Raw genomic sequence first — 17,833 nt, forward strand, 5'->3', positions numbered from 1 at the left:
AACTACTGCTCGTTTATGATACGAAATTGTCTAGTCTTACCGATGTACATAGGTGCATACATACCCGCATATTCACATATATACAAGTATACATACATACAAATGTATGCATTGTGCACATATGTATGAACGGTTCTGTGACCAAAAAGGCGTTATACAAACCGTGAACATAGTACAAGTATATCACGTGATGGTGTTATCTCGTGTCTAGTGCCCATAAGTATACACGTAATGAGAACCATAATACATACATGCGTATGTACTTACATTTGGTTGCTTCTACACGTTTATGCATGTGTTTACTTTGAACGGTGTTATCAGCAAGGAAATTGGATTAGTAAACCCCAACACATACCTACCACATTTATGTCCATTGTAAATATGTGCAAAGCAATGTATTAAGCACACATTTTTAGGTAAATGAATATGTAGCACTGATATCAGCCCAAATATTTACATAAGAAAGTGGCCCATTAATCATTTGTCTTCGAAGAAATGTCACACATTTTGATAATTATTATACCCTGAACAGGGTATATTAAGTTTGCCACTCCTATAAAATATATACATAAATGAACAGCATGATGAGCTGAGTTGATTTAGCCATCTCCGTCTGTCTGTATATATACAAACTAGTTCCTCAGTTTTTAAGCTATCGATCTAAAATTTTGCACCTGTACTTTTCTCACAAAGAAGCTGCACATTTGTCGGAACGGCCGATATCGGACCACTATAACATATAGCTGCCATACACACTGAACAATCTGAATCAAGAGTTTGTATGGAAAACTCTTTCATTTGACGAGCTATCTTCACGAAACTTGGCATGGATTATTATTTAAGGCAATAATCTAATCGCCAAAGAAATTGTATAGATCGGATGGCTATAGCATATAGCTGCCATATTAACTGAACGATTGGAGTAAAGTGCTTGCATGGAAGATTTGTTTATTTGACTAGGTATCTTCACGAAATTAGGCACAAGTTATTGCTTAAGGCAACCAATTATTCTCCGCAGAAATTGGTCAGATCAGATAACTATATCATATAGCTACCCTACAAATTGAACGTTCGGAATCAAGTTCTTGTAAGGGGCCTTTGTATTTGTGAAGGGTATTATAGCTTCGGTGCAACCGAAGTTAACGTTTTTTGTTGTTTTTTTTTTTTGTTGAGACTTCAACTATGACTAAGCATTTTTTTCAGCAACATCTCTGCCACTCACTGACAGTAATATTTTAGAAGCTACTCGTACATTATGATGGCATTTTGAAATGTTAAAAGTTTCTTTAGTTTATTATTTTTAAAGTTCGATGAAATTATATATTACAAAAGGAATATGCATAATTATATTAGAATATCATTTCTTCAAGGTTGTAGGGTTACTTGTTTAAGGGGTATTCTAATTTAGAGACATGCATTTCAGGTAATTTTCGAAGTGTTGTAAAAAATTCAATTCATATATTTAGTATCCATTTGTTTTTATTAGTTATTTATTAACGTTACAAAAATACAGGAAAAACATAAATACATAAAAAAGACCTTCTAAAAATTTCAAGTGTATCGGACCAGTAGAAGCTGCGAAATCGTGGTTATCGTTACAAAACGACTGTTTCGAGAAAAACGCGTGTAAAGTCTCGCATGTTCCTATATCTCTGTATTCTTATAATACCTATATCTCCGAAAATAATTTAACATTTGAAAAATCTTCTTGAAAAATATTCTTGAATAGTTAAACTTTGAAAATATAAAAAAAAATGATTTTTTAATTTTTTATGCACAAAATAAACTATAATAACTTAGACACGGTTTAAATTGAAATTAAACCACTTGTTTGCGTTGGATCTTGGTTTTTAGGGCAAAAACCGAATCTTCAGGGGGCGTTCGTAAAACAAAATCAACCTGTTAAAAACCGACACCCTAATGTACATATATATATACATATTTCCAAGAAATTTAATGTTACGTATACGCATGCTCATCCCTGTGCCCTCTGCAAACACAACACGTAACATTTTACTTATTTAGGCTGTGCTCCAAAATGGTATATATGTACATAAATGACAGTAAATTGTGTCAATAAAACTATGCAAGAACATCCTTTCTTGTAACGATGACTAAACATTTTTGAGATTAAATTCAAGTGATCGTATTAAAAATGAGTAACCTATCGGAAAATTCACAATTTATACTCTAAAATGATAATTAATATAAATGTATTCAAGAGAATAAATGTATAAGACATTCATAAAGTAAGCCCCCGTCTACGCTTATCACTTTATGAAAAATTATTCATTATTAATTACGGAAATTCTATGAAATCATAATTAATGGCAGGAAATTTACGCAAACCATTGGAATTAAAAAATTCCCAAGAAACGAAACGAAAATGATTCAAAAGAAGATGCTGTGAGAGAGTGAATAGTTTCAAATTTCTTATACACACTAAGCATTATAGTTTACTAATTGAAATTTTGAATATTTCAAGCAGTGCTTTATCAGCAGTTTTTGTCAAATTAAAAAAAAAAAACCGCGTTGATTATAAAAAAACAAGTTCTTGAAGCATCTTACCTTATCTAACAGTTGTTCAAAGCAGATTTAAAACTTGTAGGACTTTTTAATTGATGAGCAATGAATGTGACCATTTGATCTTTAGTCTCCGTGAATATTGGGTTATTTACCCGTTTACTACCTTTTATGACAATTACAATGACTAATCCACCTATGACCTACCTGATAGATTGAAGGTATATCCACTTGTTAAAAATTTGTTTTTTTTTTGTTTTTGCTTTCGTTTTTCTGGCATGCAAGTTTCGGCTGACTTTACTCCATATGATTGGTGATTGTATGTGAGGTACCTTAATGAAACCCTAAGAGTATTTTATTAGTCTGTGGCATGTTATTGGTATGTGATATTGGCAAAAATATACTACCTCCAACTCTGCTATACTTCTTATAATGATTTTCGTTATTCTAACAAGTTTTGTGCCAAATATGTCGGTCAGTGAGTATTATTTATACATATATAAAATTGTGACATTAAGATTCCATTGAAATGTCGACGCCAATAAAAATATTAAAAATATTTTGCATTTATATTTTAATTTATGCACGCAACAAGTGTTTTATTATAATATAAAGTATCTAGTATATTCATACATTTTTTGCCTGTCATCACTTATTATGCCGTTATATGTAAGTATGTATATACATAATTATGTAGAATAACGAACGAGCATTGGCGACTGACGCGCCCCTATGGTCAATTAAATGGCAATAAATGAATTGATATACTCGCAGGTATTGTATATGTATGTATGGATGCGTTTATAGATGTACGATTTCGCTTTTCGCTTTTTTTACCGCAGATGTATTCTAATATACCCTCAGTAATATGGCTTCATAAATAAATTTATTAAAATTAAAATTAATTTATATGCCTCAATACAAACAGTCATATGTCCATACAAAAAGAAATCATTGCTCACAACGCACACACACACACAGATACATACGGGCTGGCAGCAAAAGTGGGCCTGTCTTATCAATATGCAAAATTTCTTGATTAGTGTGACTTTGAGTGCAAGCAATCACACACATCTACGTGGGTATGTGTATACTATATTTGCATCGCCATCAAAAATTTTATTAAATTTTTTCATTTTTTTTTTTTTTTGGGTAATTTAACTTGTGCGTCGCATTTTTAAAGCTCAACTGAAAGCTAAAGCGAGCTCAATTGTTGAAATGTGTTGGGCAACGCGGCGCGCTGTAGGGCACAGATTGCCTACATTTGCAGAATAGTATTTGTAGAGGAAGTAGCAGCCTACGCGCCGCACTCAAGTTAGCATTTCTCACGGCAAATTCAATAAATTAATCAAACAAATTACTATCAAAAAATATATGTGTCGTCGGACAAGTGGATTAAGCGAATTTTCTCTACTGCGTCTTAAATTCTTACGCTACGGTATAAATTATACGTACACATACACACATACATATATATACATGGAACATATAATGTAAATATATATAGATTTGGCGCCAAAGGGGCGCGAGTAATGCCAGCAACGGTGAACAGTTCCGCCGATATGAATAAGAATGAAATGTGACGAACACAAACGCAACGATATAGTCAAATATGCCCGATTCATATTCACGAATAGGTATGCGTACGTATGTACTCTTTTGGACTATATTGTCTTCATTTAGTCGGGACCAACGTATCACACTGCTTTTTCTATAATTATGTTTTGGTGATTATAAAAATAATATGTCTGAAAAATTTATTGCATTTATGTACATACATACATACATATGTATTTCTGACGGCAACCGCGGAAAATTAGACCGCCTTCAGACGAATTATTTTTACTATACATATTTTTTGTGGAATCTTTCCTTACATTTTCTTGGTTCTCGGAATATAGTTCGGCTTATACCGACCAATGGCCGAGATATACAAATATACAATACATCAGATACGGAAATCACTTTATAGGGTTAAAAAAAAACATGGATTGACTTAGTCTAGTTGTAGGCAATATATATAAGAAATTTTGTTTGATATATTACTTAAAATTATCCGATTAGACTAACGGTAGACCCGATATCTCTGACCTAACATGCACACCTCTAAAAAAGTATTGTGCCGACGAATCAAACAAATTGTGTTAAGTGTATCGAGCTTAGAGGAAAGAGAGAAAAAAATCGCATTTTTCCAAAAAAAATTTTTCTTTCGTAGGTTAAATAACTAATATATATCTATGGTATATTCACATGGCAAGGTCGTACGGAATGAATTAAAAAATAATAGAATTGGCATTTAAATTAGTTTTTTTTTATTTTGTATTCCCGAAAATCTTATTAAACTCTGAAATTTTTAATTACAAAAACCGGAAACAAAATTAAAAAAAAAATAATTCCAAACACCAGATTGAAAAATTAAAAAAAAAAGCTATTCCCAAGTTTATAATTAAAAAAAAAAGTTTAAAAAAAAAAAATTATTTTCAATTTTTAATTCCGGTTATGCCATAAAAAATTACGTTTTAAATTTTTAATCCCAACGTTTAGCATTTAACATTGAATATTTCTAATAAAAAAATTCGCAATTCAATTGGTAGCTAAAATTTCTTTCTTTAAAATTGAGTGATGACATGAAAATACTAATTTAAAATTTTGTCTCTTTGAAACTTCTTAAACTCACACATTTTTTTATTGTCAGCAACATTTTTCCTACATGGGCGGGAGGCCCAAAATTAAATAACCGTGTGACTATACGGCTGTACATTCGACCCCTCTCTCCTAGTCTTACCTTTGTGTGTGGTGTGATAGAGATATTTTCTTAGATAAACACATGCATGTGATAGGCTATGATTTGTATAAGAGTGGTCACTTGAATTATTAGTCATAATACACTTGTTATCACGTGTTCACTAGTCTTCCTCTATCAGCTGCCACAACGTGGTAGGTAGTAATTTTATTGAGGCCATTCAGTGGCAGCATTCTTTTGCTGTACAATCATACATACATATGTATGTAAGTACTTGCGATATGATAATATGTCTTGAAGATTGTATAATAGTTTTTTTTTGTATTTTTATTATTAATTTTAAGTTAATAATCAATTTGTGAAGTGTTTCGCCTGATTACGAATTCGTCAACTTCGTTCGAAATACTCACAAGACACCGCTTCTTTTTGTGGAATATTACTCATAACTCGGACAGTAATTAACCGATATCAATCAAAGTGACACATTGTGAAATATGTTGACACAAAATAAATTTACTCGCCTATCGTACATAAATACATATGTATATATACAATACATACGGATAATTTATATATCTTAAATGAAATTCTGATTTTCGATCCAAAATTTATTATTGTATTAATTATACCCTGTACAGGGTATATTAAGTTTACCACGAAGTTTGTAAGGAAACGTCGGAGACCCTATAAAAGTACTTGTAAGGAACCTTTGCATTTGTGAAGGGTTTCATAGCTTCGGTGCAACTGAAGTTAACGTTTTTTATTGTTCTTAAGTAACTTAAATAACTGTACGTAAGAATATGTTGTCCAAATAATAAAACTAACTAATAATTATATACTTTTATTTGTCAAAATGTATATAAATAAGTGTATACGTGATAAAACATTATTGACGATTCGTGATTTAGTTAACGAATTGCGCATATGATTACTCAAAATAGACTTTGTAAGCACGATACCGTCTTTTATCAACACTATCTACTTTAAGATGTATTACTCAACTAACGTCGTAATTAAGACATACATATGTATACTCATAAGTACATATCTACTTTAATCGAATATATGTACATACAAGTATATGCGTTTTATATCTAAAGACTGACGATTGACTAGGTCGATTTGGTGCAGAACTACTTCTAAGTAGTCAAGGTTATCTAACCACTTGCATATCAGTAAAAATAGTTTTTCTGGTAAATTTTTTATGAAGAGGCATTTATTTAATAAATACATGTACATTAATATAATTTAAAGTACTTTGATTATCGGTGATTCATGTGGAAAGTTTTAGATTCCCTAAATCTCGTAGCCGATCTCCAGGAGGGCTTCCGATAAAATGTGTTTGCTGGCTAGCAAGATGTTTCTCTTTAAAATTATTTCAAATCGTAAAACCAAAAATAATTATTATTATAAGTGAATACAAGTAATGGTTGAAGAGAAAAAATTCGTTTGTTTTTCACAATATTTACACAGAGTGGCGGAAAAAATTGAAATTTGTATACTAAAATCGTATTTCTTCTACAAATACTTGACAAATGTGTTTAAGAAGGTCGTGTGTAAATTTCAAGTCGACCGGTCCAGCTGTTTGGGAGAAAATTTCCTTACCGTCTCTGAAAACAGCGTTTCAAAAAGACGCGTTTAAAGTTTTGAGAACCGATTACACTAAGTTAAAAAATTCTTACAAATGCAGTTATATCTGCGAAACTATTAGCCGGATCAACTTCAAATTTTCGAAGAATATTTTCAAATATATTAACAATAGACATACATATATGCAAAAAATGCAATTTTTTGAAATTCACAAGTGGATGTAACCCCTTAAAACACGACTTCCACTATCTCTGGGTTTTCGAATAGCAAATTAGAGTAGCGTGACAAAAGCCCTCACGTCCAAGATTTGTGCTGCCAACTAACAAAAAATTATTAAGCTTTTCAAATAGTTAACTTATATATCCACCGTTAAGTGCCACTTTATAAATATACATATACTAAATGAACACTTATAACCACAAGTGACTATACATACACAAATAAATATTTATCTACATGGTTAACATTAAGCTCACTTACGGCTATATATTAGTATGCGCTTTACAACCACTTTTCGAAAGTGTCTATTTTAGTTCAACAATCATCATGTCGTTATGATTGTTCTATATTTAAATTGTAAATTGTAACGTGTAGACGTGTAAACGTGAGCGATTAAACGTTTACGTGATTTTATACTTAGCAACCTGTTAACAGTTTCCGAAAGTTAGAATGACGTCGTGTCTAAAGTGTGTGTTACCAATAGCCAAAAAAAAACAATAATTTTTAAAAATAACAATTATAACTGTAGTATAATTTAGTCGACTAATTGATTCATTCACACTTTACACATTTAATAAACCAATAAATAAATCGAGACACATCTCCTCTGACATCGAGCTTGTGACTTTACTTACTATGCGCTTAATCAGCAAATATTTGTATTATATCTGGTCATTATTCGCACTCGCACATTGATATTCAACATAATTAGTATGCACTTGATAGTTATAGTATTTGTATAAGATTTTGAAAGATCATGGCTGTCGCCCGTGTGTTTGTTTTTCTAGACTATATTAGCAAATGTTTGTTTTTAATCTTGGCAACATATTGCATGTATTAATCAAGCTACCAGAATAGTTGTAAGCAATTAAATATTAAAACACAACTGTATCCATTTCTTTTTTTTTTATTTTTTGACGTAAAATTCTTAATTTTTTAAAGCAGAAATTCTTACTCATTCCTTGTCGATAATAAATCTATCTGCTGGCGGGAATCGCCTACTGATGTTTCGAGAAGATACCAGATTCTGAAATTCGATGTTATTACCTTTCGAAAGGTTTTATATAATCAGATGACTTTAATTTGATTTTATCATCATAAAATTTAGGCTTGCAACTTGCAAAAAATACATCAATATAAATTTAATAATATGTTGGGCATTTTGTGCTGTTGTAGACCCAACTTTTGGTTCTTTCTCAAATGAAATTTATATGCGAATTTCTGTAATATATTTAACTTTAAGTTTTTAAGCTTTCTACGAGGTCGATTTACATAATACCCCTGATATATTTTGAATAAAAAAATTGTATAGGAAAAAATTTTTCGGTATGTTTAGCTCATAATATTAGTCTTTTTAAATTAAAATACTTAGTCCTGCAATAAGTTCTGTTATAAGTTCAGGCCGTTATAAAAATGAAACCAGTATACATTGTTTAATAAAGTTACTTTTATTAATTAATGAATATATTAAATGAGCGATGTACACACTTTTATTCGGTATGGTCATATTTTGCATTCACATAAGCCCTCAAACAATTCGGCCATTGATCAATAGCAGCACCCACAGCTACTATTTGTATTGACGCTGCTCGAACCAAATAATTTTAGAGACTTCAAATTTCTGTGGCGTATTTAAAAGGCCATGCTCTCCAACTTTGACCACTTACTTTTGCCCAATCGATTCAAATCTGGACTTACCAACGACCAATTATCTGCAGCTATGAAGCCAGGAATATTGCTTTTATCCCAGTTTTAATCCTGTTTTTACAGAAGTGAAGAAGTGTAACCCCTTTACAGGAGACTCCCCACCAAACCATTACAGCAGATGAATGGAGACGACGTTGAACCCTTGAAATAACATTTTTTGCGTCATGGACACATATGCGTACATTTTGTCATTTTGCTTCTTAAAGCATCTGTTGAGCCTAATGTCAGAAAATGAGCAGTTGATGGTAGGCTAACCTCTTTCACTTGACATAATTTTCTGTTTTCTCAGGAGATTCTGCGAATGCGTTGGCGAATAATTTTTTTTGGCTGAATTGGATCGAATCACGCGAGAACGACTACTTCTCTTTCTGGCATTCACTATAGATATTATATTTGGGAAAAAACGATCAACAGTGCGGTAAACAAACATTCTCAAAGCAAAAGGCAAACATTGAACTGATTATTATATACATATATGTACAAGTATGTAAGTAGATACTGCATACAAATTATAATAAAAATGTAGAATAGCTTTGATTGAAGAACGTATCTGTTTCTTACATCTGATCCCAAAAGTTACTTACCATTATTTGGAGCGTACTCAACCACAGAAATCCGTATTTGACTGCCTTAGTCTTGACTACCTTCCTATAGAATTATTCAATAAAAATTAGAATCCTATTTATTGACCTAAGTTAATATTCACCCAGCATATCAATAATAGTATTATTATCTATAATATAAAGTCGACATTTATGAGCAAAAAAATATTGTATCAATTCTTTAACTATTGTTATATATATTATATACCACATACCCGCACATAAGTAACATTTTTGAGGTAGTTTTACGGTAATTTTCTAACGATAAACTTTTCAAATACAAATGCTGAAAAATCACGTGTGAATCGATCAATATGTACTTGTATTGATAGATGTTTCGAAATCTTGTGCTTAATTTTAAGACCGAAAGATAAGATCACAGAACATGCTTTGCAAACCGTTTAGTATTGTATCATTCGAGACGACTCGTCTACATGAATCCCTATTTTATTTCGTATCCAAAAAAACCTTTGTATATCGCTTATAAATAGCATATAAATGAGCAAAGTTGAAAACGCTAAAGTCAATATTTATACTTTTATGAATAAAATTTACCTAATTGTCAATAATTGAAAGTGAATCGACCGCCGTAATACAAGAAATTACGCATTACACGTCGCGTGTTTTCCTCGTCCGTGTCACGTCTCGCGATCTGGCACAGATAACTCACTCGTAACGCCTGCTGGACTTGCGTATGCGCGTAAGTCGTGCGACAATTGACTTTATCATCGAACGCGCACATTGGCTTCAGCTGTCGATAATTTATTTATTTAATTTTTTTTTTTTTGCTGTTGGCTTTTTCTACATTTTCAAACCAATCGAACGCATATTGTGTGTTGAAATATGGAAATTAACATATTACGAGCATATCAGTGTCTTAATAAAAACGAATGCCTGTATGTAAAGCACACTGACACAAATACATACATATATATTTAAATTATAGTTATTGATTTGTATTAAAAAAAAAGTCATTAATGCATATATCAGGTATGTATGTGCTTGCATACCGAACGCAGTTGTTCGTTATCTCGCAAGTGGCAAGTGTCATCGTTTCGATGTGAACTGCGCAAATTTATTGAATTCACACTCGATTTCAATCGATTCTTCGGCATTACTCCATTGAAAATGTTAAGAAGTAATATAATGGGTGTGTCGATGCGGCTCTTTACTCCATTAGAATTTTTTCTTGAGCCCTATAGAGAGTTTGTTTCCCTAAGTAATGCGCAATTCAAAATTCTTGAGGATATTCGTTATTCGGTAAGACTTTCTCGATATGGAGACTAGATCTCTATATCTCATAACTAGATATGTATTGAATGCGTATACATATTGTTACTAAATCTGAAAATTTTTGCTTCTAATATTTGTATAATTAAAAATTTCCCTTCACACTTGTCCCGGATTTTTTAAGATTTATAACTTAATTCTTATCAGAAAATATTTCTAGTATTTAGTCTGTGTAAATGCCAACGGTCAATTCCTCCACAGTGCTGCGCCCTTGCATCACAGCCGTCAATCTCATTATGGTCGGACGCGCCGCCGGCCTCATTGTCGTCATACAATTAATAAATAATTATGAAATTTAAATGCATATTGGAAATACCCATACTTACAAACATATTCATATAAAAATTAAAATATTAATATTTCTATGCACCCAGTAAACTTTCGGCTTGAATTCTACTTAGCTGCATAGCTAACCAAATAAAGTTAGTAATCTTATTTAACCTCATGGTTTAATATTATATATCTTCCTTTTTCTACTATTATTTATATATCATGAATAGGGTATACTACGTTTGCTTTCTTAACACACAAAAGGAAACGTCGAAAACTGAGTCTATTTAGCCAGTCCGTCTATACAACCGCGAACTACTTGCATTCCCTTAGGTTTTGAGATATTCAGAAGTTGCTAATTTGTCAGCACCGCCGATATCGGACCACTATAGTAAATACATACCATACATACAAACTGATGGATCAAAATGAAGTTATATTGTGTGTATAACTTTTTAATTTGACAAAGTAAAAAATTTGTATTTGGGCGTTTGTTGGTTAACATGACAATAATTTGCTGCAATAATGTAATTATAATGGTGATCCACTTTACAGAATATTAATGCGTAGAAGATCTTATGAAATATCAAACTTATGTATGTATCTGTACATTAAAATAAAATATTCATTATCAGTTTTATTAAATAGAATAAAATACACATTTTTATTTCCAATAAAATATCACAAACCCTTAACCCGACGAAGAGCCCGGAAATAATCAATCAATATATGGTGTATATATTATAAAATCAAAATTCGTCCAAAAATTATTGGAAATATTTTTATGAAATCTATTAACATACAGCTATCTACAAAATTGTCTCATACTTTCGGCATATACTATGTATTCTCATTGAAAAGTCTCGTGACATTTCTTACTGCAAAGTTGGTATCAATTACAATACCAACTACAACAATATTACTGTTCAAATCAGAGAAAGAATCTAACGTGACACAGCTATAGTGTTATCAAGAAGTTGAAAATGATCTGCCCATGAACAAAAATAAAATACGACAAGTCTCAGCTTGGCCTCGCCTAAATGAGAATAATCGATATTTTGGGTTAATCGCAAGAATACACTAAATGATAGATCAATATGGTCAAGGAGGTTCAAACGTTTCAACCCTGAACATATTCGTTACAACATTCGCTGCAGAAGCTGAAGGCCGCATTTTGTGGCTAATCAGACAAAAATGACAGAAATAAAGAAGGTGATGACTCGCCAGAGAACGTTGCTTTCAATTGTGTACCGAATTCAAAGAAGTTCAAAGTATGTTTTTTTTGTATACGAAATATTTCTAATTGAATGTTTGTATATGCTAAAGACAAACATATTGTTTCCGTACTACAACTAAAGCTCTATAAGTTTGACACTCATCAGCTGATGCAAAAAAATTAAAATCAACTAAAGGGAAATAAATATAATGGGGAAATGATGCCAAGTTGCTTATAACAGCAAAGAATCTTTAAATATTTTATTACCTGAGAAGGGAAAGGAAATATTTTACTCATCTCTACGGGCAATAAAAACGACCAAGCAATATAAAAGATTGATTTCTAGAAAAAGTACATTAATTGCGAATTTTAATTTTGTTTTCCATGTCAAAGTGACAGCAAGTATATGATTTTGGCCGAAGCGCTTAAAGCTTTTGGGGTAGAAAATACGGTTGACACACATATGGTTTCTGTAGCATACTACAAAAATTGTAGTAATTGTATTTGACATATAGTACTCATATGTCTGTCTTTGGCATAAGGGGGCGATACTTGTAAACGCCTGAATTTGAGCCAATTTTTGGAGGCTTATTTGAAATGGAAAAAATAAATGAATAATATTCACACTCAGTACGTTTATTAAGTACATATTAAAATTTGAAAATCCGATTTAAATTTTTTTTTTCTTTCAAAATTGTAATCGATCTCTTGAGACTCTCGCGGCAAGAGGCATCAATTGGCGGGATGTTTAGCTTCATTTTCAGTTAACTGAAATAAAAGAAAAAGGTTGGAGCTTGTTCATGAAACATGTATCTTCTAATTATACCAAAAAAGTAAAAAAAAATTTAAGAAATTTTAATAAAATTCAGATGGAATCTATTTTAATAACAGTGTATCGTCTTTTTTTAAATGGATGAAATCTCAGCGATATTTTGATAGTTTGATATAAAGTTTTGATAAAACCTAAAGGCGTGCCTCCGCATTTGTTCCCTGCAAGTTGCAAGAGTATAAAATGTACAGTTACACCCGAGCTTAGCTATCAAATAATTTCTTTGTATCAACGTTGGGTTTTGCCGGCTTTTCATTTCTTTACATTGTTTATAAAAGTAGCAGAGGCAACGTCATTTTGAGACTAATAACTTGAGAACAATTAGATCAAATGACATGAAACTGTGACATTATTCTAATTACGGTTAGTACTCTTTCGTACAAGGAGAGCGATGTTTTATTTGTAGCGCAATCTCTCGATCAGGCCAAACGCTTTTAAGACCATGTAGTATTGTAATCACACTAAATTAATAAAAAGGTGCGCCTATACTGGCGTTCAAAGTCCGAACACACACATACATATAGTATACTGTATCTACATCCGTAAGTACATATTGAAAGTGTTTAATCAAATTATCTCAACCGAACAAAATGAGCAGCTCTATGTATTTTACTACAGGAAATAATCGCTTATAAAATATATATGTATATGGTATGTGTATACATACATATGTACTTAGTATATGTACTATTTGTAGTATATGCATCTTCTTACGACATTTGACGGCTGAGCTGATTAAAAGCACTCACCTTCATTAAGTAAGTGCAATTAATTAAGTAAGCATAAAAAATGAACGCGACATATTGTGTATAAGTGCAAACATAATAAAACTTATCAGTTGTGGCATTATTATAAAACTAGTTAACACCGCTAAAATTATTATCAATATTTCTTGTTTTTTTTTTATATATGTATATACATTACCGCTATTACAGCAAGTTTCTCATCGCATTACCCAAAAGTGCCGCACATCCTCATATTGCAAGAAAAAATTTCACAATTGTGCAAAACTCACAGGCTTATTTGAATAGCTTGTGTGAAAGTAGGTATGTATGTATGTATGTATGTAATATGTATAATGTATGTGTGCCCATCTTGTAGGCTCAATTGAGTATGATTTAACGAAAAATTCGAAAATTTTCAGCAAAAAAAATCTTTACTTCTATACAAATTGGCATGCGGTCAATTGTATTTGATTATATTAACAATTATTTAAGTCACTTATGTATGTGTGTGTGTGTGTGCATGTGTGTCTGTGTGAAGTGTGTGCTAAATGTTTGACATGCAATCGCTGGCATAACTGTGAAGGTGGTATTGTTGGTGGTGGCCAAACCAACCGCATCCAGTCGTAACTGAAAGTTTGCTGCGGCCAGCTGAATGCAAATACACACACACACCGCTACACTCATATACACGCATTCGTACTTATAGTGTGTTACGGCACAGTGTTTGCGGCCAACTGACTAAACGACCAACCAACCGTTCTCTCGGCAGGCGACTCAAGTCTCATCAAGTTGTAAATCTTAAAAATCTCGCGTGTCAGCTGGTTTATCTAAGTGGCATTTAACTGCATACACCTGTATATACATACATATGTATGTACAGATGTATAAATATATGTACTACAAGTGCCGTGCATGACATGCTTGCATGTGACTGTGTGCTGTTGTGTGTTTGCAATCATTCAATCACACCGAGTTTCTCACGTCTTTTTTTTTCGTTTTTTTTTGTTGGCGTTGCGTTGTGCTCTTTTGACTGTCAGGTCCAACCGGCCTACCAGCAATTGCTCCTATTGTTGTTGCTTTTATTGTTGTTATGGCGGCTGCTCTTTTCGGTTCGTCTTAATCAAGTTGTCAATTAGAAATGTAGATGCCTACTGCTATTGTGTAACCGGTGCATACTAGTGAGGGCGAGCTCGTCAGCCTAGACATTCACAAGTGATCGTAAACTTTTGTTTAAGTTTATATCGCAAACGTTTGTTTTGTACTGTCGTATATATATGCATGTGTATGTGCAGTCCATCTGAGAAATGATATTGAAAATCAAATAATATTTAAATCAATAAAATAATCTGTAATTTTTACTTCCATCCGAGAAGAGTGATCCATATATAGATTCTTGTTGTCTCTAGTGCCAATATAGAGGCAGGTGTTGAGATCCTCGGATATCTCTCTGAAGCCAACACGATGATTTTCAAGCACTGTTTCTTTAGCTTCGACATTGTCGTCATTAGGAGATCAGTGGTGGATAGACAACTCACATGAGGCACGTTTTCTATAGCTTCACGACCATCACTGAATGCTTTGTGACACTCAAATACTTTTGTTCGTGACGAAGTATACTCCCCAAAACACTTTTGCAATGTTTTCAACAATTCCGTAACTGTAATTCCATTAAAAACACAAAACTTCAAGCAAACTATGTTGGAATACTATAAATGACTTGCAGTCGGATCTTTTTGTAGATCGCGTATCCCCATGTAGTTGCCGGTACATCAAACTTTGCTAGTTGTTTTGTCGAAATTATTCCTTCTGTCTTGCAGTTGTTCGTTATCGTTATCCATCGCTTACACTTCTTTATTTAGAAGTAAAAAATGTTCTTGCGATCATTTTGAGTGTGGTAAACCAAATAAAAAGTATTGCTTTCAAATTGATGTGAATCCATACATTCTTCGAATATATCGTTCGATCCCGATACTTCAAAGTATGAATCATCGTCTTACAGTTTGTTGGTCCATTCTATATATCCACTGGGTTCAGGTTTCATGCACACATGCTGGGTTGCTAGGAAACAACTGATCTTTTTAGTAACATAGTATACCTATAGGATTCTTTACTCACAATATTCTACGCAAAAAATTTTTAACAGTCCTTGGACGGATTAAATCACTGTCAATTCTGTTAACTTAGAACCGGGAGTTGTGAGAACTAATTCTACGCAATATTCATGACAATCCTCAACACAGAAGTTGAAGGAAAGATACATTAATTTACAATAAAAATGTCACCAGGAACTCGGTCAAACAAACACACCATCTTTATAAACTGAATAATTTTTCCATAAGTACCGCTACGAATCACCACACATTCTATGCAAACTTTTCAACTCGCCACACCGGCAGTGCAGCGGCTTCTCCCTGCAGGGTCCCTATCACTTGCATGCATGCAAGTCTTTGTTTGTTTAATGGTTCTGTAAATTGCCAAGCAAAATGTTTGAATTGGTTTGTGCATTTTCATTGCTTTTTTGCAGCGTTTCATTTATTTAATTTATCTTCCATTCCACTTAAACATTTTTATCTCTCGTTTTTTTTTTTTTTTTGTTTTTTTTTACTTAATAAATTAAAAATTTAATTCACTCATTCTGGTTTGTTCCAGGTCACATTGCATTCAGCGCGCTGGACGATACCTCGCATTCGGTGCATGTCTACAGTATAAACGGCACAAGTCTCGGTTCCAAGTATGTATCCGGACGTGTAACTGGATTGGATACGGCTACCGATTACTTGGTGGTGGCGGACGATGCCGGTGATATCACCATGAGTCGTTTGCATGGGTAAGTAGCAAGCGTGTGAGCAAGTGTTCGAGTGCCTATTAAACAAGCTCTGTTGCCAGCTGGCATTTGTTTGTTCTCTGGGGGAGGGCGGGTGAGCGGTTGAGCGGTGCCGGTAGTTTTTGTAGATTTGCGTTAATAAATGTTTGCCGGCCGGCCGGCAAACTGCTTGATTACTCTCGGTTGATAGGCTGTGCATATAAAAAGTTACACACACACTTATTTACAAAGCTGCACCGTGTGTATGTGTGTGTTTAATAATGCCAGTTGCTGGGAAAGTCCAATTGTAATTTTCAATCTGCTGACAGGCAATAAAGAACTTTTTTACATTTGCAAGCTGAGTGTTTCAAAGTTTGTCCTTGAGCGTGTCTTGTCAGGTGATTGAAAGATATAATGGTGAAACACATGTTATATATTTGTAATAAGATTAAACAATTTAAAATGTTTATTTAAGATTTTCAGCTGTACGTTAAAATAATTTTACAAAAATTATATTTGCATTTTATATATTAGTTTCTATTACTAGACATTTTATTGATAAGAAAATCATACAAAATAGTTAGTAGATTTAATATTACTTGAGTCGTGCCGAATACACTTCTCATACCATTTGATGAAATTTGACCCAGACTTGTCTGGTTCTTTTTTCCTACTTTGGTACAAACTTTTTTTTTATGTTCATGTGATGTTTTTCTCATGTGTGTAAGGTTTGTCTAACCATTTTTAACGTGTAAATGTAATGAACAACGAGTTTGCTTGAAATCTTGAGTTTCCAAAGGCATCACGGCTACGAAATCGTTGAAAATGTTGCACAAGGATTCCGGTGAGTCCACTTTATCACGCACACAAGTATTTAAATGGCACAAATCATTCGGTGAAGGTCGTGAAATCATCGAAAGATTGCCTAATGCGAGTCGTTCGTTCACCACTGTTACTGACGACAACATCGAAAAAGTTTATCAAATAGTGTTTGAAAATCGTAGTATTGACATCAGAGAGATAAACAACACATCTTACGGACTTGGGTTAATGTTTTGGATATAAAGCGTGTCAATGCTAGACTTGTACCAAAAAACATGAACCTTTTGCATAAACGACGCGAGGTAGAAGTCACAAAGATATGCTTGACAACGTATCTGAGTACCCTTTTTTCATCAAACGCATCATTACTGGTCACGAGGCCTGGTTTTATGAACATGTCGTCGAAAATCTTCAACAGTCTAGCGAATGGCGCTTTAAGAATCAGACTTATAAGAATAAAAGTTGTAAGAAAAATTGGATTAAGTTTGGCATCC

At 32.9% G+C, this 17,833-nt stretch overlaps 1 protein-coding gene across 4 annotated transcripts in view; it reads left to right on the forward strand.

Annotated features, from left to right (window-relative positions):
* LOC106625707 (neurobeachin-like protein 1) overlaps positions 1 to 17,833 on the forward strand; it is an 89,091-nt gene that overhangs the window by 63,441 nt on the left and 7,817 nt on the right. For all 4 annotated transcript variants that reach the window (XR_011397172.1, XM_070112151.1, XM_070112152.1 and 1 more), the window contains one exon: positions 16,364 to 16,541. Coding sequence is in view for 3 of the 4 variants with exons in the window: in XM_070112151.1 (XP_069968252.1) it covers positions 16,364 to 16,541 (178 nt within the window). In the remaining variant the exon portion in view is untranslated. The remainder of the gene's footprint in view (positions 1 to 16,363; positions 16,542 to 17,833) is intronic.

Source organism: Bactrocera oleae, chromosome 6, assembly GCF_042242935.1.
Source record: "Bactrocera oleae isolate idBacOlea1 chromosome 6, idBacOlea1, whole genome shotgun sequence".
NCBI lineage: Eukaryota > Metazoa > Arthropoda > Insecta > Diptera > Tephritidae > Bactrocera > Bactrocera oleae.